General features: G+C 37.7%; 1 protein-coding gene across 3 annotated transcripts in view; it reads right to left on the reverse strand.

Moving 5' to 3' along the window:
* The window catches only part of PARD3B (par-3 family cell polarity regulator beta), a 1,134,301-nt gene that overhangs the window by 504,503 nt on the left and 605,076 nt on the right, over positions 1-24,722 (reverse strand). For all 3 annotated transcript variants that reach the window (XM_064373118.1, XM_012446125.2, XM_064373119.1), the window contains one exon: positions 9,445-9,630. In XM_064373118.1, coding sequence (XP_064229188.1) covers positions 9,445-9,630 — 186 coding nt within the window. The remainder of the gene's footprint in view (positions 1-9,444; positions 9,631-24,722) is intronic.

A 24,722-nucleotide genomic window follows, 5' to 3' on the forward strand; every position in this document is an offset into this window, starting at 1 on the left:
TAAGGGGTCATTGTGTATGCTATAGGGTACTCCACGTGTCCTCTAAAGCATAGCTATGATTTCTGGGGGGTCCCATGACCTTGCAGTTCATCTCCAGTGGTATATTCACTGGTGCCTGGGTACTTCCTCTTCCACGATTACTGGCAATGTTGTGTGGCTTAATTCGCCTGGCTTGGCAAATTTTTTTAAAAAACCCTCCCTCCAACTACCCTGTTACCTCTAAAATTCTAATGAATACAAAGGAAAGAGTAAGAAAGCCAAGGTGAAGAACTGAACTAGCCACTGAAGAATATGAGAGAAGCATGAGAAAGTGGGCTGGCTTTCCCAGGGGCAGCTGGCTGTGGCTCAAGGCCAGTCCACATTAGTCCAGGGTGTTGAGAGGATTAATCATGACCAGATGTTGGCTTCTGCCTCTGCATGCTTCTAACAGGGCCCTTGGTACGGCCTCCTGGGATATTATCAACACCCAGATCCCAAACCCCAAAGCTTGACTTCAGGTTGCAGAGCAGATGTTCCCTGCAATAGGGTAGGACCCCAGGCAAGATGGCACCTGATCGAGGGAGGGAATTATCCTCAACAAATCCTTCTCAGGACCCTACAATCACTCCATGACATCTGCCTACTGTATTTTTTGAAAAAACAAATAAAACAAAAAAAAAATCCTAAACTAAGAAAAGAATCTTGTATTCCATATTGAAATCATTTGCCTTCATTTAAAAACAATTGCAATGGAAGGGCAAGAATGAATCAAGATTTTTAAACTACAGTTGTTAAAACAAAAAAGTTAGTACATGTTTCACATCATTTCAGCTCATGTGAAGACAGCCATTCTTCCCAAATAAGACCTCTATTTTCCAGGGACATCAGACTGTATGCTGGTGTACAAACCTCGGTGATTCGGCCCACATTCTTCCTTCTGTCCAAAATGCCCTTTGCATTCCTGCTCACCTCTTCAAAGTCTACTTACCCATCACCCCAAACAAGCCTCAGCAATTGCCTTCCTTTCATAGTTTTCTCCCCAGAATTAAATGCTCCAACATCTCAACACCCATGATACTTTTCACACTTGCCTATCATAGCTCTTATCATATTAGTGTTGTTTATATATTTAATGTATTGTGCTACTAGCTTCCTAGATTATACAAAGGGCAATTTTAAGTATGCTGTGTTTAGTCCATTATATATTGTTACCTAACTCACACTAAATGTTCAAGAAGTGCTTGCTAAATTAAGTCGGTCAGGTGCTTTGGTCCTGGTGTAAGTTTCAACTACAAACTGTAACTATGAGAGATTCAGGAACCTAAGCTGTCTTAGACATGCCAGCGCATATTCAGAGAATGTTCAGAATTCTAAAAGGAAAGCTTGATTACTTTCTGTAAACTGGCCCTATCTCTGCCTGTTCAGATATTGTAAAATTTAAGTGTATGTAATTCAGTTATTGTCTTAAGAACCTCACTCCATTTCTATGTAGCAAACCAGTGAAGTTCCAGCAGCAAATCACCTGTGGGCCTATGAAGCTTTTTATTTTTTATTTTTTTAGATAACTGAAAGACATTTTTTAGAGTACCACGAGATACATAATCATATAGTCAGGCTTATTGGATGAGGCCTGACTACATGAATTAACATATGTATAACCCATTCTGAAATACTACTTTCAAAATGTATTATAAATCTTTCCATTTAAAACTCATTCTGGAAAAATAAGGGCATAAACAAATATACTGCAACTTATGGCCTTTACTACAGCCATATTGAATGTTAAAATTTCTTCTCCAAGAAAGTTGGAGAAGCAGTGACTTCGAACCATCAGAAATAGTCTCTGCTGTACTATACAGTAATAACATTCCATGCTTGTTTTATACTTTTTCCTTTCCTGTCATTCCAGTTTCCTCTCCATCCTTTCCTATTCCCTTCCTGATTTTCTGCTCTTAATTTACTCTGGCCTAGAAAACTAGATTAAAAGGAAGCTTGTTAAAGCATATCTGTTATATATGAATTAACAATAATTTGCATGAATGCCTAACCAGGTTAGAATCTTGGAAGCCATTTCAGCATATTTATCTTATTGATTTACTTCTTGTTGTTGTTTTTTATGCACTTGCACTTGTTTGTACTGAGACTACGTAAAACTGGTCACTAGAAAAATGGGTACAAACCAGAATGCTAGAACAAAAACGTGTGTATAGTATGCAGAGTTTATACTGCGGTCAGAGTTTTGTTCTGGCATTCTAGTTCGTACCCATTTTTCTAGTTACTGGTCGTGTGTGTGTGTGTGTGTGTGTGTGTGTGTGTGTGTACATATATATGGCCTATAGGTACCTATGATTAAGAGTAATACAGCTTTTCAAGGGAAAGTTACTATTTTCAGAGCCAAAGCATCATTAGCATGCTATATCAACTTTTGTAGATTATAAGCTCCTTTTTCATTAGGACTATCAACTCTTAACTTTTTTTCAAGCCCACTGAGATGATTACGGAGTCCAAAATACACATCAAAATGTTGCCGCATTCTAAAATTTTATTCAATATAATATACATGTAAATTTATTTCCTGTTTCCATTTCCATTCATGAAATAAAAATGCAAAAGTGATAAAGATCAGCAAGAAAAAACAATGATAGATGCTGGTATTATGAGATTTGTTTTAAAGAGATGGGGTCTCACTGTGTTGCCCAGGCTACAGCACACTGACTGTTCACAGGTGCCATTATACTGCACTACAGTCTGGAACTCCTGAGTTCAAGTGATCCTCCTGCCTCAGCCTTCCTAGTAGTTGGAAATACAGGTGCCCATTACTGTGCCAGCTATTTTAAGATTTTAAAAGTAATGCTATATTACATTTTAATAAAGTAGCTACTACTGTAGAAAATTCATAAATAATAAACCTGACTATATGAATTAACATATGCTAGCATTTTCAGTTTTGTTTAAACAGAAAATTGGCTAAAAATATTTTTCCTGTGCTTAAATTAATAATTTCCTGTTTAAGGTTAAATTCTTATTGGGTATACAGTGATTATGAATTTATATATGTTTCCATGCAAAGTTCCTGCTTTTAGTTGTCCTTAAAATGTATCACATCTTTGTGTTTAGAAATAAAATGTTAGTGTTTGGCTTCTTACATCTGAGGATTTTCAGTGGCACTTTTACATACCCAGATTATCTGGTCCTTTTGCCAGAGGTGAAAGCTTGGAAGACACTGACTACCAGTAAGGATCCTCAAGGTTCTTCCACCAGTAGAAAACATTATACATTTTAAGAAAAATGGCCAGTTGAAGAAATCATTTAACATTAGTGCTCCTTAAAAAGCTGTCCCTTTTATCTTTCTTTGAATTCATTAATTATAGATCTATCACATGATTTATAGATACCGGCAGAGAAGCGGGTGGAAATTAGTCACGCTGGGAACTCCTACTGGAGCTAAGTAGTTTGGATGCCGTTAAATGTCCCACATGATAATTAGACATGAAGGTTCAGGATCAGGTGCCATGTTCCTAGATATTCTAGAGCTGTGCATTTTCTCTCCAAAAATTTAGAGTTTAGTCATTTAAGAATATCAGGATTGCTTGCATTAGTTAAAATTCTATCTTTTACCCATTACTAAATAGTGCAGATTATGAAATCCTTCATCTTTCAGAAGGAGCATCCCAAATTTCCTAAGCACACAGGAATCAAATTACTTCAATTATGTCTATTTCATATTCTGAGTGCATACATTTACAATTAGCCATGTCAGGCATTTTTCTTTCACTTAATTTCATCATCATCAAGTAGCATTTATTAAGCACAAACCTGGCTAATTAATTTTCTAGAGAATAACTGATATTCTTAAATGTATTCTATTTAACAGCCCTTAAACAATCTACCTGATATATGACATTTTTCCCTTAGCAAAAATTGCCTTTAAATTTAAATTTTTACTTACTATGTCAAAGTTTCAACAGGATACATACCATTTCCAAAGTCAGCATACTGAAATCAAAAACATCATTCAGAACTGGTACAACAGATTTCATGCAACTTTTATTCTCACTACAGTGTGTTATTACAATATCTTACGAAGGATATGAACAGACGCTTTTCAAAAGAAGACATATAGGAGGCCAACAAACATATGAAAAAATGCTCATCATCACTGGTCATTAGAGAAATGCAAATCAAAACTACATTGAGATACCATCTCACGCCAGTTAGAATGGCGATCATTAAAAAATCCAGAGACAACAGATGCTGAGAGGATGTGGAGAAATAGGAACACATTTACATTGTTGGTGGAAGTGTAAATTAGTTCAACCATTGTGGAAGACAGTGTGGTGATTCCTCAAGAATCTAGAAATAGAAATTTGATTTGACCCAGCAATACCATTACTGGGTCTATATCCAAAGGATTATAAATCTTTCTATTATAAAGACATATGCACACGTATGTTCGTTGCAGCACTGTTTACAATAGCAAAGACTTGGAACCAAGCCAAATGCCCATCGATGATAGACTGGACAAGGAAAATGTGGCACATATACACCATGGAATATTATGCAGCCATAAAAAACAATGAGTTCGTGACCTTTGTAGGGACATAGATGAACCTGGAAACCATCATTCTCAGCAAACTGACACAAGAACAGAAAATCAAATACCACATGTTCTCACTCATAGGCAGGTGTTGAACACTGAGAACACATGGACACAGGGAGGGAGCATCACACACTGAGGTCTGTGGGGAGGGACTGAGGGGACAGTGGGGGGTAGGGAGTTGGGGAGGGATAACATGGGGAGTAATGCCAGATATAAGTGATGGGGATGGAGGCAGCAAACCACATTGCCATGTATGTACCTATGCAACAATCCTGCATGTTCTTCATATGTACCCCAGAACCTAAAGTGCAATTATATATATATATATATATATATATATCACTATTCTAGCTATGTATACATTTTTAAAGTAATGCTTTAGGGTAGTGAAACAAGCAGCTTAAGGAAGTATAATCAATACATGTACAACTGATTTTTTACTGTGAAATTTCAGTAAATATGGTACAAGAAAAGCAAAGCAAAGAAAAAAACCATTGATCTCAAAATGAATTTAAAATGTTTAGCAAATGAACATAAAAATATCTAACATCTTTAGACTGATCATTGACTTTATTTCTGCTTTCCTGGATAACATAAAAAGCAAATTTTGACGTGGATTTAGGGAAAGGGCAGTATTTTTCTCAAGATATTTTTTCTTTTTCTTTCTTTTTTTTTTTTTTTTTTTTTTACTGTCTCCAGTAATGGGTATAAGCAATCTCAAGGTATTTTTTTCTACCTGCAGCAAAGACGATACTTCTTTTTACTTAACAGCAATACCACCACCACATTCACTTTAAATTTCAACCACAAAAGCAGAATTTTAGAAAATCATTCTCGTGGATGTCATAATTTCATTCTGCTCATAATTCTTTCAGGAGCAGTTGACATATATGCTTGAATTTAGTATATTTTAGTTCTAGATGTAATCACACTGTATGTCAGGGGCAAATGCTCAGGAAGAAAGACAGAAACTAAAGAAACCACAAACATGTAATGCATGCTAATGCTTAAGCATATTAGCATCAGTGCTCCAAGAAGTAATATTTTGCTGTTAAGGTCAATGGCCACATAGTACACTAAGAGGCAGAGCTACAAGTTATGCTTCAGAGGCACCTATGAAGAGCTTTGTATGACAAATCAGCTGTAATCCCAAGTGTTGCAGCCTGATGCATGCAGAGAAGAGTTCCTGGGCTTTATTTCTTAATGTACAGACTTAAAGTTAAATATCAAGATGAGATTAAGTGTTTGAATAATTCTGAGAAGGGTAAAAATATTGTTCAGTTGGTTTTTAGAATGAGTCAGGGACTTCCTTCCAAGAGGGTGTCCTAGAGTAGCTGGCTGCTCTTGTTTCCAAATAGAGAGATTTATATCTCTATTAGAAATAACTCAAACCAGAGATGACATGATAGAAAGCAATAGCCTGAGAGTTAAGGAAAAAACAAAAAACAAAAAACCAAGGGCCTCAATTAGAGTCAAGTTATTCAGGGGTTTTATATCTGGCAAGAAGTAGCCTATCTTTGTTTATACCAACGGAAGCCCCCAGGAGAATCCAGCACACAGAATGCACAGAAGAATTTGGTCATACCTTTCAAAGTAGTTTAGTTTTCAAAAAATCCACCTTCCATAAATGGAAGAACACCTTGAGAACTAATTAGTGGCATGAAGGGACAGGAGAAAAAGCCTGTGCTCTGGTTGAGAGATTATTTTGTTGATTTCAGGTAAAAACCTAGGGCCAGATGCTGAGGTAGTTGTTCCCAGTGCTTATCTCTCCTCTGCCCCAGGGACATTGCGGCCTGTTACATTTGTATCCTCTCAACAGGGACAGGAACAAAGTCTCAAAACAATTTTCCTAAGACAGAATCCTGAATCACAGAACCGGTGGAAATGTGCTACGAATAACAGTGGATTACTGGAACAGCAGTAGGAGAATGGAAAAATACTTTTTTTTTCCTGGTTAATCAGATTTCTTGTGAACAAATCCCAGGCCTCTACCCTTTACACTGCAAAAGGTAAACAAGACAAATGGATACTAAACATTCACAAGAAGGCTAAGTTCATGATTGATGCCTTTTACTGTTTAAGATCAGCTATAAATATGCTGTCCAGTGGTTTTTAATGGTGTGATCGTCTGACTCAGCAGACCAGTGTCAGGAAAGAAATTTACATAAATGGAAAGTGAAATCTTTCTGCAAGAAACAGGACTGTTAGAAATTGCTTAGGTAAGGAGATGCTCACTTACACAAACATGGATACACATATTGAACCTGTGCTCGCCAATATCTGCTTGAGCTTAAGTTATTGCCCATAAAAAAAGCTAAGATGTTTGCTTTTAATTTCCAAAAAGTCATCTCAGTTTCAATTTTACTTGGAATAAATTCTGCAAATAGAGCTGTCATTAGGAATAAGAAGAATAATTTTAAGCTGGTATCCACAAACATGACCAAGAACTCAACCTCAAACCTAGCACATATTTAGACGGCTTGGCTAAGGATGATAGCACCATACAAGACAGCCCCAGCCCAATGGGCCCTGCTCTCTAACAATGTGAATGGAAGAGCCTTCATTTCAGTGCAGCATGACACAGGCTCTGGAGTCAGACTGCCTGGATTCAAATCTTAAGGTAATTCCTGGCTATCTGACCATAGGAAAGGCAGTAAACGCTCTAATCTGTAATTTCCACTTTGATAAAATGGCCTGAAAACAATCCAAAGTAAATGTGAAAAATAAAGTTAGAGAATCCATATAAAACCCTTACTCTAGTGTCCAGCATATACTAAGCACAATAAATGTTCATTGCTATCGTTGTTGTTGTTGTCGCTGTTACTATTACTTCTCTTTTGCTCCTGGTTATGTATTTCTGAGCCAGTTTTATAGATTAAATGATTCAGCTCAATTCTTTACCCTTCTCTGCATCCTCATCTTTGCCATAGCTTCATCGTGAGTGGAGTGTGTTTTCTACTGCTTAACCTTGGACTCAGCCGTATGAGTTGCTTTGACCAGTGGCCTACATGTGGGGTGACAATGTGCCAGTATGGAACCTGGGCATTGTGAGGATTCACTCACAGCTGCTGGCCCTCTTACACCTCGAGGAATGAGAAGGACGTGGCCCAGCTAGTCAGCTGATCCAAGGAGCAGGAGAACGAAGGGGCGCACACTTAGGCTGGGCGCAGTGGCTCATGCCTTTAATCCCAGCACTTTTGGTGGCCGAGGTGGGTGGATGATGAGGTCAGGAGATTGAGACCAGTCTGGCCAATATGGTGAAACCCTATCTCTACTAAAAATGCAAGAATTAGCTGGGCGTGGTGGTGCATGCCTGTAGTCCCAGCTGCTTGGGCAGCTGAGGCAGGAGAATTGCTTGAACCCTGGAGGTGGAGGTTGCAGTGAGCCGAGATCATGCCACTGCACTCCAGCCTGGGTGACTGAGCAAGACTCCATCTCAAAAAAAGTGGAGCACACTCAAGTCATCATAGTTACAGTGGGATCAAGAGACACCGGCCTGAATCAGAATCCTTCCCACACCCCAACTCCCCTGCACAGAGCTATGAGAAAAATAAAGGCTTACTGATGTATATTACCAAAAAATTATGATTATTTATTATGGGACAAAAGATAACTAAACCAAGGAGTAAGCTAAAGAGGTGTCTATCCAGAGTGCACTTATTTCCCAATGAAAAAGGCATTATATCCATGTCTAGTCTGAAACAAAAGTGGAAGGGTAAGTGTGAGAAGACAGGTGCAGGGATGTTCTGTATAGTCTAATGGGGCCTTCTTAGCTTTGCTGTGGGAGAAGGCAGACATTATTCATATCAAGATTATTTTCAGATAGCTAACATTTATCACCATCTGGTGACAGGCACTGTGCTAAGCACTTGACACATATTGTCTCTTTTAGTCTTAGCAGCACGAGGAAGCAGGTACTGCTGATTTCACAAATGAGGAAACTGAGGCATGTCAAGGATAAGCAGCTTGCCTACATTCACAGAGGGAGACAGTAGGCAAGGCAGAATTCAAACCTTGCACGATATGAGATAAAAAAGATGGTGATGAGAAGTGCAAACATGTATCCTTCCTCTATAATCACTTTACTGTTTTCATCACATTGTGTGTATTAATTTATTTAATACTAGAAGCCTATGAAGGAGGTATTACTTATTATCACCATTCTACAGGTGAGGAAATGGGAGACAGCTGGTCAAGTCCCTGGCCTAAGTTTCCACTTAGGTAGTGAGGAGTGATCTGGACTTGAACATGGCCCCTCTAGCTAACTAGTAACACTGTATTAACAGTCATTAACACATTGCTCACCCTGAGGTGAAAGGACAGAAGCATGATCTTCTTTCTTTTTCTGGAAATCTATAAGCTTCTCCAAGTGTTCAAGAGGAAATATGCATTCCAGGCACCATGGTTTTCTTCAAGTGTATAAAATGTGATAAATGGCCTTTAATTTATACTACAATCACTCTGAGGCTCCACTGAGCTTTCATTCTTGGAAGCGCAATTGTCTTATTTGCTGCCTTGTATTTACTTGTTTTTAGTTTTGTTTTTCTGATTGTGTATTTTTAGGCTCAACTCTGTCAGTTTACAAATTCAGAGGAATCCTAATGGAGTAATAAAAAGTATGCAAAAAAGAATGCTAATCATGATGGGTTTTTAGAGTTAATTCTAAGAAGTAAAAATAACCAGTTAAGGTACAAAAACAGCAGCCAATTATTCCCCAGATCTGTTCATATACATATTTTCTGTATCTGGCAGGAAAACCTCAGTGGCCTCAAGTCATCAGACACTTTCTCCATTCAGTCTCCAAGTACAACAGTCACATCTCCAAGTGCATTCTGAAAGGATGTACAAATGTCATTCCTACTCACCTTAAAAGCAGCGCCTCCATGAATGATGGATTTGATAAAAATCCCCAAGTCTGTTCCAGTTTCTCTGGATTTGTTCCCTTTCAAGCTCACCCCAAGGCCAGCAGAACCTGAATCATTCAGGGGGATCTCAAAGGTGAGCTGCTCGGTGGTCTCCAGGGAGAGCGCACAGCAGTCAGGTTCTCCTTTCTGTTAGGGGAATACACATGAAAAGAGTGAAGAGAAGAAAGCAGATTAATATTTCACTCTCTCAGATGACCAGACACAGATGCAATCAGCATGACAGGATGACTGGACCTCTAACAGCTCTAACCGGCTCCTGGCAGGCAAAGACTGGTCTTCACTCTCTGCAAGGAGCCACAATGCCATCCATGGAGCAGGGGAAGAGGTCTCAGGGAATAATAGTTGGTCATGGTCAACAGAGAGGATCGTTTGGCAAGTTAGAGTGATGCAATTTGAAGCACCTTGTAAGTCTTTGGAAATTCAGCAGGATATTCTGCATAATAAAAAATGCTGGACATTAGACTTAGGGTATCCTGGGTATCAGAAGAGATCTTAGAGATAACAGAGTCTTAACATCTTTGCCTTACAGATGAAGATACAGAGCTTAGTGTAAAACGTCTGAAAATTTCAGGAAAATACCTGGCATATGTAATTTAAGACCTATCATTTACTATGGAAACAATACTACTGGTAAAGTTTGTTAATAAGACACAGAGCACTGAATAAATGAAATGTTATTTTAAAGTTACAGAAAAATGATTTATAATGGATATCACCAAATGAAATTTCACTTTGTCAAAACTCATGCTTTCAGCATGCATCTTTAGGTAGTATAACTCACTGCCAATAAAATTTTTAACCTAAATAAAAATGATTATGCACAACAAATATTCATGTCATATTTGACAAATGACACCTAGCCGCAAGCATACTGCTCTCAAGAAACACAGAGTATGGTGACAAAAGGCATATTTAGGGTTCAGGTCTCCAGGGAGAAGCATGTGGTTTATCTTATTTGGTCCCTAGTGTTTTCAAATATACAGCAGTGGGAACAGACAAGTGCTGTCCACATGAGGATCTTTGCGGGTCTCCCTTCTGAATCCTCTCAAGCTTGTAGAAGTGTGAAACTGCCACAGTGTTCAACTGGAAAATTTGAGAATGAGATATCCCTGGAAACGATCAACTCACTCTAGGTCGGCAGTTCCTTCCTCTCTATAATTATATCTAGAGACTCTTATCCTAAGGTCACATTGAAGGGACTCTTATGTAAAATTACATATTTAAAAAATTACTATGAATGTCTGAATGTCAGTCACATATAACTATAAAATCAGAAGTAGCAAAGAACCCATAATTAAAACAGGATTAAGAGGTCGGATCACAGCCAGATCCACTGACATGACATTTTCAACCCCTCCCCAAATAGAGAAAATCCACATCTAACTTTAAAAGAAATAGTTCTTTCATTTAATTTTCTTGTAAATGAAGTTATCTGTGAAGATTTTGACAGTAGGTTGGTCAAAGAGATGAAACTTTATGGCTTAACAAATCTATTACAAGTTAGCTCTTTTAACTAACTTATTATATTATTATATAAAAAATAAATCCCATTATTTGATTAAAACTAGCTGTCTTTTTTTCCATTGGAATGCCAGCGTTTAGTACTAAATGTAAACTATTAGCCTTCATCTTTGTCTTTCAAAATGCCCAACTTAGAATCCATAACATTTCACAACCATTTATGTTTCCAGGCCTCTCTGGGATTGACTTAATTTCAGTCTAATAAAGTTCCACTGAATTAAAGTGCAAACTGAAGGAAAAACTGTCCTACTACAAGTTTGTGAACACCATTTCAACAGAAAAACTACAAAGGTCCCCTGGCTTTTCTCTATCAGAGACAAAGAGACAAGAACTAGTTTTGCTTTAGGAATACCTTCAAATCACTTCATTTTATAAAATCATTTCTCTTTTGGCAATTATATTTAATTCTCAGTAAGACTGACAGCCGCTCTTTGCACTGACACCTATCATTTAAGTGGTAGAAACAAAATAGAAATCAGATCGCATTATGGTTATCTTTTCTTTTGAAGATTTTTTTTTTCAAGTCTCTGACATCTGAGATTCAAAAACACAACAGAAACAATACACTAGAGGCAAACAATGATTGACTACTTCCTTTCTGAGTTCTTTGCACATATTAATACACTCATGCTTCACAACAAAGCTACAAGGTTTACTGTCATGCCCATTTCACAGGTGAGGAAACTGAGGTGCACAGCAGATAAATGGCATGCTTACAGTCCAGAAGACTTGGAATGTGGAAGCTTTGTGGGGCTCAGGCACAGTGTGGTTCCTGTGTCAGACTCTCTCTTTTAATCTTTTCCTCTAGTGAATAGTTTTGAATGGTCTGCTACATTTTCATGTTGGACATTATTCAATATCCATTTTCAGCAACAATATAGAATTTTAAGGTGGCACATTTTCTGTAGATAAACTATGATGTAAAAGGTGTTTTATTATTTTTTCTTTTTAAGAGTATACCTTAACTGACAAATGAAAATTTTATATATTTATGGAGTACAACATGGGGAATACCTAAATTGAGCTAATTAACATATGCATTACCTTATATTCTTGCCATTTGTGTGTATGTGTTGAGAACACTTAAAGTCTACTCTCCTAGAGATTTTCAAGTATAAACTATAATGTTACTATTATTATTATTTTAAAAAATAATGGCTAGAATGTAAGGTAATGCATATGTTAATTAGCTCAATTTAGCCATTATTTTCTGGAGACAGAGTCTCATTCTGTTGCCCAGGCTGGAGTGCAGTGGCACTATCTCAGCTCACCACAGCCTCCACCTCCTGGATTCAAGCAATTCTCTGCCTCAGCCTCCTGAGTAGCTGAGATTACAGGCGCCCACCACCACACCCAGCTAATTTTTTTTTTTTTTTTGTATTTTTACTAGAGATGGGGTTTCACTACCTTGACCAGGCTGGTCTTGAACTTCTGACCTCGTGATCCACCCGCCTCTGCCTCCCAAAGTGCTCGGATTACAGGCATAAGCCACTGTGCCTGGCCCTACAATGTTATTAACTCTAGTCACTATGTAGTAGGATACACCTCTTGAACTTATTCCTCCTAACTGAGATTTTACGTCTTTCGACCAACATTTCCCCAATCTCCCCTTCCTCTGTGCTTGTAACCAGCATTCTATGCTTTGAGTTCAACTGTCAGACTCTTCACTGCTATACTATACTATATCCTTGTGTCGCAACTTTCGTCCATCCCATGATTTAACCTACCCTCAAGAAATTCCAGGACAGATTTCTACGGTGACAGTAAGACACCATGCTATTTACATTCTTTACCCAAGTACAGTTATGTTTTATCTTTCTTATGCTATACCAAGCTTAAGCCATAATTAGTGCCCTTCAATAATAGCAAACTTTCCAAATAGTAAAGGAAGCCATTACGGTAGTTAACACAACAATTTACTCTGTTAGAAATAAATGTCCCTTTATCTAACATTAAAAAAAATCAATATGCTGAATGCCTCCTTCCAATAATCCTGGTTCAACCAGTAACTCTGAAAATTAAACTCAAATCTTACCAGACAGCATTTTGTAGCAAAATGAAAATGGGTATAAAGTACTCCAAGTGCCCTAAATGCAAGACCTTAGCGATATGACGATCTTGCAAGCAGTGGTACATCTAAACCTGGCTTCCATCTTTCAGACACCAGCTCTTTCCACTCACAGATATAAAGTGTGCACATGCGGCACACGTGCACACACACACATGCACACACACAAAGTCTGGCTGGTGTAGTAAGAGAAATCTTGTTAATTTCATTTATGTTTTAAATCTTTTCATTACTTGTTATTCTTTGCCACTAGAAACCGAGTCTCTAGATACAACATCCTTGAGATTTCCAGAGCCATGCCCAGAATGGACGCTCTAATGCCTCCCCCGCATAGGTGTAGGCCTTATGACCAGCACCTGCCCAGGGCCAGTCATACAGAACTCTCAACTTAGGCTTTTTAGACCTCAGCACAGCTGATATTTGAAGCTGATATTTTTTTGTTGTGGGTGTTTGTCCACTGCATTGCAAGATATTTGACCACGTCCTTGACTACTACACACCAGATATTAACAATACCTCTTTGCCAAGCTGTGACAACCAAAAATGCCTTCAGACATTGCCAAAGGTCACCTGGGGTCAAAATCACGTCCAATTGAGAACTACTGCCCTGAATCAACAATTGCCAAGTGCAGTCAAATTCAAAGCAACCAGTGCCCAGAAGGTGTTTTAGCAACTGCTGGCTGCATTGCTGCCTGTTCATATGTTCCCAAGTCCCAGGATGGTGAGACAGTTTTTACTGAGAGGGATGCCAGATGTCTCCGAGTGGAAAAAACAAGAGATATTTCAGCACAATTAAGTTGAAAAAGTGTTAGATCCACAGGTTCATGACTGAACACTTGGTCAGAATCAACTACTGGAGAATCACATAATTAGTTATATTTCTAGTCATATGGCAGCTAATTTTCCAGAGGAAGTATGACTTCTGTGGGATGAACAGAGTAGGACAGGTGGTAGAAAACAGAAATTTATTAGTACATATATAAAATGTTTTCTTTTACTTATATAGGAATCCAGAATGGGGCAGGGCACGGTGGCTCACACCTGTAATCCCAGCACTTTCAGAAGCTAAGGCGGGCAATCACTTGAGGTCAACAGTTTGAGACCAGCCTAGACAACATGGTAAAATCCTAAAAATACAAAAATCAGCCAGTCATAATGGCACTCGCCTGTTATCCCAGCTACTAAAAATACAAAAATTAGCCATTCATAGTGTCACTTGCCTATAATCGCAGCTACTCCGGAAGTTGAGACAGGAGAATCACTTGAGCCCAAGAGGTGCAGGTTGCAATGAGCCGAGCTTGCGCCACTGCACTCCAGCCTGGGTGACAGAGTGAGACTCTGTCTCAAACAAAAACAAAAACAAAAAAACAAAAAAACAAACAACCGCCCCCCCCCACCACACACATACATAAAGAATTCAAGAGGAAAATGCAACCTATCAAGTGAGGCTTGTTAGGCCAGCTACGCTTATGTGTATGCTTTTCTTGGTGATTTTTTATTAAGAATGATAAAATTATATAAAATAGTATAAAATACTCCTGGCATGATGACTTTTAATCATGTGGGAATATAATAAAACATAAGCATAAGAGCTTACATGTACAGCATAGTTCAGTTATGCAATATGCGTACTCTATACACATACTCAGACCTCTACATATCTATTATCTGCCTGCCCCCACCCCATCTAGATGTATAAAAAATTTATTATCTACTAGCAATGATATATAAACTACTATTTTCTTTTTTATATTTTTTCTGTGTTTTTCAAACATTTCTGTCATCATAAAATGATAAATGTTTTTAAAAAAAATTACGATGGTCTCATCAAAATAGTATCATCATTCTTCACAGAACTGGAAAAAGAAAATCCTGAAATTCATACAGAACCAAAAAAGAGCCTTCACAGCCAAAGCAATACTAAGCAAAAAGAACAAATCTGGAGGCAAAACATTACCTGACTTCAAATTATGCTATAAGGTTACAGTTACCAAAACAGCATGGTACTGGTATAAAAATGGCACAGAAACCAATGGAACAGAATAGACAACCAAGAAATAAAGCAAATACAGCCCGCTGATCTTTGACAAAGCATACAAAACCATAAAGCAGAGAAAGGATACTTTTTCAATAAATGGTGCTGGGAAATCTAGTAAGCCACATGTAGAAGAATCAAACTGGATCCTCATCTTCACCTTATATAAAAATCAACTCCAGATGGATCAAAGACTTAATCTAAGACCTGAAATCATAAAAATTCTAGAAGATAACATCAGAAAAACTTTTCTAGACATTGACTTAGGCAAAGAATTCATGACTAAGAACCCCAAAGCAAATACAATGAAAATGAAAATAAATGAAACCTAATTAAAAAACTTATTTGCAGCAAAAGAAATAATTAGCAAAGCAAACAGACAACCCACAGAGTTGGAGAAAATATTTGCAAACTATGCATGTGACAAAGGACTAATATCCCGAATCTTCAGGGAACTCAAATCAGAAAGAAAAACCAAACAAACCCATCAAAAAGTGGGTAAAGGACATGACTAGACAACTCTCAAAAGAAGATATACAAACAGCCAACAAACGTGAAAAAATGCTCAACATCACTAATTATCAGGGGAATGCAAACTGAAGCCACAATGAGATACCACCTTATTCCTGTAAGAATAGCCTTAATTAAAAAGTCAAAAAATAATAGATGTTGCCATGGATGTGTTGAAAAACGAACACTTTTACACTGCTGGTGGGAATGTAAATTACAATGATTACAGGAAAATGTATGCAGATTCCTCAAAGAAATAAAAGTGGAACTACCATTCAATCCAGCAATCCTACTACTGGGTATCTACCCAGAGGCAAAGAAGTCATAAGGTGAAAAAGACACATGATTATAGCAGCACAATTTGCAATCATAATAATATGGAATTAACCTAAATGCCCATCGACCAACTAGTGGATAAAGAAAATGTGTTATATATACACAATGGAATACTACTCAGCCATAAAACAGAAAAAATAATGGCCTTTGTAGCCACATGGATGGAGCTGGAGACCATTATTCTAAGTGAAGTAACTCAGGAATGAAAAACAAAATATCATATGTTCTCACTCATAAGTGGGAGTTAAGCTATGAGGATGCCAAGGCATGGGAATGATATAAGGAACTTCGAGGACTCAGGGGAAAGTGTGTGAGGGTGGTTGAGGGTTAAAAGACTTTATATTGGGTACAGTGTATACTGCTTGGTGATTGGTACACCAAAATCTTAGAAATCACCACTAAAGAACTTATACATGCAACTAAAAATCACCTGTACCCCAAAACTATTAAAATAAAAATAAAAAATAAAATAAAAAAGAATACAATGAATTTATGATGGTATAAGAACCATTTGCTATATTACTAGATTGTCTACTATAGAGAGAATAAACACATTTCAATAATGACATATATATATACATATAATCTAATACTATGAATATTATTTTTAATACAAATAGTGTATACATATGGTATATATCATTTAATTCCATATTCAGTTAGGACTAACTTAATGAGAGGGATACCTTCTAAGCAATGTATCATCAGGTGACTTCATCATTGTGCAAACATCATAGAGTGTATTTACACAAACCTAGATGGTCTAGCCTATTGCACACCTAGGCTATATGGTCTAGCCTACTGCTCCTAGGCTACAAACATAGACAGTTCATTACTGTGTTTAACGCTGTAGGTAACTGTAACACAATGGTAAGTATTTGTGTATTTAAACATATCTGAATATAAGAAAAGCACAGGAAAAATATGGTCCAAAAGATAAAAATGGTACACCTATATAGGGCACTTTCCATTAATGGAGCTTGCAAGACTAGAAGTTGCTCTGGGTGAGTCAGTGACTGAGTGAGGGAATATGAAGGCCTAGGACACTACTGTACACTACTATAGATTTTATAAACACTGTACACTTAGGCCACACTACATTTATTAACAAATTTTCGCTCCTGAAGGAAGCACTAAACATGGAAAGGAACAACCAGTACCAGCCACTGCAAAAACATATCAAAGTGTAAAGACCATTGACACAATGAACAAACTGCATCAACTAACAGGCAAAACAACCAGCTAGCATCAAAATGGCAGGATCAAATTCACATATAACAATATTAACCTTAAATGTAAATGGGCTAAATGCCCCAATCAAAAGACACAGACTGGCAAATTGGATAAAGAGTCAAGACCCATCAGTGTGCTGTATTCAGAAGTCCCATCTCATATGCAAAGACACACATAGGCTCAAAATAAAGGGATGGAGGAAGATTTTACCAAGCAAAATGAAGAGCAGAAAAAAGCAGGGTTACAATCCTAGATAGAACAGGCTTAAAACCAACAAAGATCAAAAGAGACAAAGAAGGGCATTACATAATGGTAAAGGGATCAATGCAACAAGAAGAGCTAACTATCCTAAATATATATGTACTCAATACAAGAGCACCCAGATACATAAAGCAAGTTCTTAGTGATCTACAAAGAGACTTAGACTCCCACTCAATAATAGTGGGAAACTTAAACACTCCACTGTCAATATTAGAAAGATCAATGAGACAGAAAATTAAGAAGGATATCCAGGACTTGAACTCAGATCTGGACCAAGAGGACCAAATAGACATCTTCAGAACTCTCCACCCCAAATCCAAAGAATATACATTCTTCTCAGCACCACATCACACCTACTCTAAAACTGACCACATAATTGGAAGTAAATCACTCATCAGCAAATGGAAAAGAACAGAAATCATAACAAACAGTCTCTCAGACCACAGTGCAATCAAATTAGAACTCAGGATTAAGAAACTCACTCAAAACCACACAACTACATGAAAACTGAACAACTGCTCCTGAATGACTACTGGATAAATAATGAAATGAAGGCAGAAATAAAGACGTTCTTCAAAACCAGTGAGAATGAAGACACAACGTACCAGAATCTCTGGGACACATTTGAAGCAATGTCTAGAGGGAAATTTATAGCACTAAATGCCCACATGAGAAGCGAGAAAAGATAAAAATTGACACCCTAATGTCACAAATTAAAAGAACTAGAGGAACAAGATTAAACAAATTCAAAAGCTAGAAGAACATAAGAAATAACTAAGGTCATAGCAGAACTGAAGGAGACAGACACACAAAAAAACCCTTCAAAAAATCAATAAATCCAGGAGCTGGTTTTTTGAAAAGATCAACAAAATAGATACACCACTAGCCAGACTAATGAAAAAGTAAAGAGAGAAGAATAGATAAGAAATGGATAAATTCCCGGACACTTAACACCCTCCAAAGACTAAACCAGGAAGAAGTTGAATCCCCAAGTAGACCAGTAACAAGGTCTGAAGCTGAGGCAGCAATTAATAGCCTACCAACTAAAAACAGTCCAGGACCAGACAAGTTCACAGCTGAATTCTACCAGAGGTACAAAAAGGAGCTGGTACCATTCCTTCTGAAACTATTCCAAACAATACAATAAGAGGGAATCCTCCCTAATTCATTTTATGAGACCAACATCATCCTGATACCAAAACCTGGCAGAGACACAACTAAAAAAGAAAATTTCAGGCCAATATCCATGATGAACATTGATGTGAAAATCCTTAATAAAATACTGGCAAACTGAATACAAGAGCATGTCAAAAAGTTTATCCATCACAATCAAGTTGGCTTCTTCCCTGGGTTGCAAGCCTGGTTTAACATACTCAAATCTATAAACATAATTCACCATGTAAACAGAACCAAAGACAAGACATGATTATCTCAATAGATGCAGAGAAAGCTTTTAAAAAAATTTAACAGCCCTTTATGCTAAAAACTCTCAATAAACCAAGTATTGAAGGCATGTATCTCAAAATAATAAAAGCTATTTACAACAACTCCACAGCCAATATCATACTGAATGGGCAAAAACTGGTAGCACTCACTTTGCAAACTGGCACTAGACAAGGGTGACCTCCATGACCACTCCTATTCAACATAGTATTGGAAGTTCTGGCCAGAGCAATCAGGCAAGAAAAAGAAATAAAGTGTATTAAATTAGGGAAAGAGGAAGTCAAATTGTCTCTATTTCCAGATGACATGATTGAATATTTAGAAGACCCCATTGTCTCAGCCCCAAATCTCCTTAAACTGATGAGCAACTTAAGCAAAGTCTCAGGATCCAAAATCAATGTGCAGAAATCACAAGCATTCCTATACACCAGTAACAGACAGAGAGTCAAATCATGAGCAAACTCCCATTCACAATTGCTACAAAAAGAATAAAATACCAAGGAATACAACTAACAAAGGACCTCTTCAAGGAGAACTATAAACCACTGCTCAAAAATAAGAGAGGACACAAACAGATGGAGAAACATTCCATGCTCATGGTTAAGAAGAGTCAATATCATGAAAATGGCCATACTGCCCAAAGTAATTTATAGATTCAATTCTATCTCCATCAAGCTACCAATGACCTTCTTCATGGAACTGGAAAAAACCACCTTAAACTTAATGTGGAAACAAAAAAGAGCCTGCATAGCCAAGACAATCCTAAGAAAAAAAAAAAAAAGCAAAGCTGGATGCCTTTTTGTCATGCTACCTGACTTCAAACTATATTACAAGGCTACAGTAATCCAAACAGCATGATATCGGTACTAAAACAGAGATACAGACCAATGGAAGAGAACAGAGGCCTCAGAATTAATGCCAAACATCTACAACTGTCTGATCTTTGACAAACCTGATAAAAACAAGCAATGGAGAAAGGATTCCCTATTTAACAAATGTTGTTGGGAAAACTGGCTAACCACATGCAGAAAGCTGAAACTGAACCTGTTCCTTACCCCTTATACAAAAATTAACTCCAGATGGATTAAAGATTTAAACAGAAGACCTAACATCATAAAAGCCCTAGAAGAAAACCAAGTCAATATCATTCAGGACATAGGCACAGGGGATGACAAATTTTCTTTTCTTTGATAATAAATTAACCTAAGCTTACTGTAACTTTATTATTTTATAAACTTCTAATTTTTAAAAACTTTTTGACTCTTTTGTAATGGTAACAAATGATTGTTAGTAGTTTATGTAACATGCTTAAAACACAAACATATTATACATCTGTACAAAGTTTTTTCTTTATAAGACTATTCTATATGTCTTTTTCTATTAAGAATTTTTACTTTTAAAACATTTTTTGGTAAAAACTAACACCCAAATACATATTAGCCAAGTCCTAGACAGGATCCAAATCATCAGTACGACTGTGTCTAGCATCTTGTTCCACTAGAAAGTCTTCAGAGGCACTAACACACATGGAACAGTCATCTTCTGTGATAAAAACGCCCTCTTCTGGAATGTCTTCTAAAGGACCTGCCTGGGGCTATTTTACAATTAATATTTTTTAATAAGTAGGATTATCCTCTAAAATAATGATAAAAAGTATAGTAAATACCTAAACCAGTAACATAGTCATTTATTACCATTATCAAGTATTTATATACTGAACATGATTGTATGTGCTATCCTTTTTTTTTCTTTGAGACAGAGTCTCACTCTGTCACCAGGCTGGAGTGCAGTGGTGCAATATCAGCTCACTGCAACCTCTGCCTCCCAGGTCTGCCTAGCCTTTCGAATAGCTAGGACTACAGGCATGTGTCACCATGCTGAGCTAATTTTTGTATTTTTAGTAAAGACAGGGTTTCACCATGTTGGCCAGGATGGTCACCATCTCCTGACCTTGTGATCCACCCACCTCAGCCTCCCAAAGTGCTGGGATTACAGGTGTGAGCCACCACGCTGGCCGTATGTGCTATACGTTTATACAACTGGCAGCACCATAGGTTTCCTTACACCAGCATCACCACAAACCCATGAGTAATGCATTGCACTATGACATTATGACTGCTATAATGTCACTAGGCAATATAAGTTTTTTAGCACCATTATAATCTTTTAGGCCCACTGTCATATGTGTAGTCTGTCACTGAATGGATGTCATAATGTGTATGTACAGTGCACAAATATATGTGCATGTAGTATGTTTATAGCTCCTAATAGTGTCACCAATAACTTCCATGTTGCTAAATCAAAAGGTTGATTCTCAGCTTTTATCTTACCTGATCTACCAAGCATTAGACCCAACTGATCAAGCCCTACTTCCTACAATACTTTCTTCACTTGGTTTCAGAACACCACTCTTTCATAGCTGACCTCTAAAATAGTTTAGATATTTGCCCCCTCAAATGTCATGCTGAATTTTAATCCTCAATACTGGAAGCAGGTGGGCTGTGGGGCATGACAGAATCATGGGCGCAGATTTTTCATGAATGGTTTAGTACCACCATTTCCCTGGTGCTGTCCTCATGACAGCAGTAAGTTCTCTCAAGATCTCTTTAAAAATATGTGGCCCTTCTTCTCACTTTCTCTTGCTCTGTCTCTAGCCATGTATTGTGCCTTCTCCCACTTTGCTTTCCGTCATGAGTAAAGCTCCCTGAAGGCTCCCCAGAAGCTGAGCAGATGCAGGGGCCATGCTTCCTGTAAAATCCTGCATGAACCAATGAACCCCTGTCCTTTATAAATTACCCAGTCTCAGGTATTTCTTTATAGCTATGCAAAGTAAGGCCTAAGAACCTCCTACTTCACTGCCTGTAACTTTTCACTCCTTGGTTGACTCTTTCTCATGTCACCAGTCCATAGATACTGCAGTATCCTACAGAGCATAATTCCATGGTTTTAAACACTTGTGAATCACAAATTCTCATAATCACCCCTCTTCCCTACACTACAGATTCACATAACTAACTTTCAACTGAGCAACATCATTAGGGTTTTTACCTTGAAATTATTATGGTCAAATGAATCATTTCCTAATATCGCTCCCCATCTCTGTAAATGACAATTATACCCTTCCAAATATGGCCGTTAGAGACCTCAGTGTCATATTTGCCTCCCTTCTTACCTTACATTCCACATCCAACCCATCAGCATCTCCCATCAACTCTGCCTTAACAGCCACCCAGAATCCTTCCACCTCACCACTTCTACCACTGCTTCTCCCCTGATACTATTTGTAATAGTCCCTTTTCTCTACCTCCTTGCTTTCATGTTGCTTTTCTTCAGACCACATCTCAGCACAGCACTACGGTGGTCAAATGAAAACAAATACTCAAAACCTTCTAGTGGTTTCCCACCTCATTCAGCAACAAAGCCAACATCTTTACAACGTCTTAGAAACTCTTCCTAAACGGAGTGACCTGACTCTCCTCTTGGACCACATCTCCTACTACTCATCCTGCATCTGCCCTGGTGGCCTTTCTTTTCTTTAATACAGCCTGCACACTTATGCCCCAAATCCTACGCATTGCCTCTTCTCTCTGCTCTGAATGCTTCTCCTCTACATTTATGCAGACCTCATTCCCTCCCTTCCCTCAATTCTCTGTTCAAATGTCACCTTATCAATCAGGTCTTCCCTGACCATCCAATCTAAAGTCACCTTAATGCCTCTCAGAAGTACCCTGCCTACGCCCACTGCCCATTGTCCAGCTGTTTTTCTCCATAGCACAGATCACATCCTGGATAACTTGCTTATTTTTTAAGTACTGTCTCTTGAACGCAGATACTTTTCTATTGTTCTGATTTTTTTCTCGGTGCCTAAAGCAGTGTCAGACTCAAAATAGGCACTGGATAAATATTTGTTGAATGAAAGAATTAATTTACATGAGTAAGTGTCCAATAGGATGCATCTGTGTATATTTGTATGCATATATATGAATGTATATTTGAAAACTGTATATACATGTACAGCATATAAGCAAATGAATAAATTGCTGACATCACAGTTGACTCCAGATTTCATTAAAATGTTTATATAAATTATTTTATACAATAAAATTATAAAAAGTACAAGATATCAAAAGATTAAGAAACCTTAAAGTTAAGGTTAATAAAGTTATAAAGAACCTAAAAAGGAATCTAGTCCAATTTCCCTTTTGATACCATACTTCCTGCTCCTAGGAGAGATAATAACCCTGCTTGCCTTCAACTTCAAATCCACAATGAAGGCCCCAAAATCTGTCATTTGTAATGGACATTGGCCTGTTCATGGTTTCAAATTGCATCATGCAGCTCAAATTACAATGAACACTGCAAACAGCAATATTCACGATACACTTCATCGAGTCTGGGAAGTATTGTGATCTAGTACCCAAAACTACATTATCTGTCTATCTATTTATCCATCCATCCCTATACGTATATGCATGCAGGTGCATAAATACATAGACAACACACAGACAGAAGTTTAATAATACAATACTTAACCAAAGCGCAATTTACTCTGAGATATATATATATATATCAGAATAGATTATAAAAATTTATATATAGGATTATATAAAATTTATACATATATATTATGTGTATATATATATATATTTTGAGATGGAGTTTTGCTCTTGTCGCTCAGGCTGGAGTGCAATAGCATGATCTCAGTTTACTGCAGCCTCTGCCTCCAGGTTCAAGCAACTCTTCTGCTTCAGCCTCTAGAGTAGCTGAGACTACAGGTGCCCACCACCACACTCAGCTAAATTTTGTATTTTTAGTAGAGGCAAAGTTTCACCATCTTGGCCAGGCTGGTCTCAAACACCTGGCCTAAGGTGATCCACCTGCCTCGACCTCCCAAAGTGCTGGGATTACCGGTTCGAGCCACCGAGCTCAGTCCATTCTGGTATTTTCTATGCTATTTTATTCTGCTTAAAAAAAATTGGTCACAACTCACTAAATTGATTTCATAACTCAATAATGGATCACAGTTTTCATTTTGGAAAATACTTATCTTGTATATATAGGCATTCTTTTATGAAATAAATACAAAAAGCAAAGCAAACCAAATGGTAAGTAAAGTATTAATTTCCTTTTGTATCCTTTTATAATCCATTTAAATATTTTATCTTATTCAGCTCTAGCTCTAATCCTTTCTTCTTTCTCTTTATTTTTTTGAGATATTATCACCCTGTGTTGCCCAGGCTGGAGTGCAGTGGTGCGATCTTGGCTCAATGCAACCTCTGCCTCCTGGGTTCAAGCAATTCTTCTGCCTCAGCCTCCCAAGTAGCTAGAACTACAGGTGCGTGCCACCACCCCAGCTAATTGTTGTATTTTTAGTAGAGACATGGTTTCACCACATTGGCCAGGCTGGTCTCGAACTCCTGACCTCATGATCCACCCACCTTGCCCTCCCAAAGTGCTGAGATTACAGATGTGAGCCACTGTGCCTGGCCTACCCTTTCTTCTCTTTTACACAAGCTTTCTTCAAGTTCTTATAGCTGTTGTTCTGATATAATCTTTATTTCATATATAGGTATGTATTTGTGTATGTGAATAGAGATATAGTCCTCTCTCCCCCCCATAGTTATTTCTCTTCCTACTTCCCCTTTCTTTTGTTTTGTGCTTTGTAATGCTATATATATTCCAGGAATAGCCTGTCACAGTTGGAATTCAGAGATGAGACTGGTCCATTGTGGTCTGAGTGACAAGAGTCATTCTTTGAACACCACAGTTACTCAATACATTTTTATCAAGCACCTACTATGCATTAAACAC

The sequence above is a fragment of the Aotus nancymaae genome, unplaced genomic scaffold (genome assembly GCF_030222135.1).
Source record: "Aotus nancymaae isolate 86718 unplaced genomic scaffold, 86718_ANA_hifiasm-v0.15.2.pri h1tg000008l, whole genome shotgun sequence".
Lineage (NCBI taxonomy): Eukaryota > Metazoa > Chordata > Mammalia > Primates > Aotidae > Aotus > Aotus nancymaae.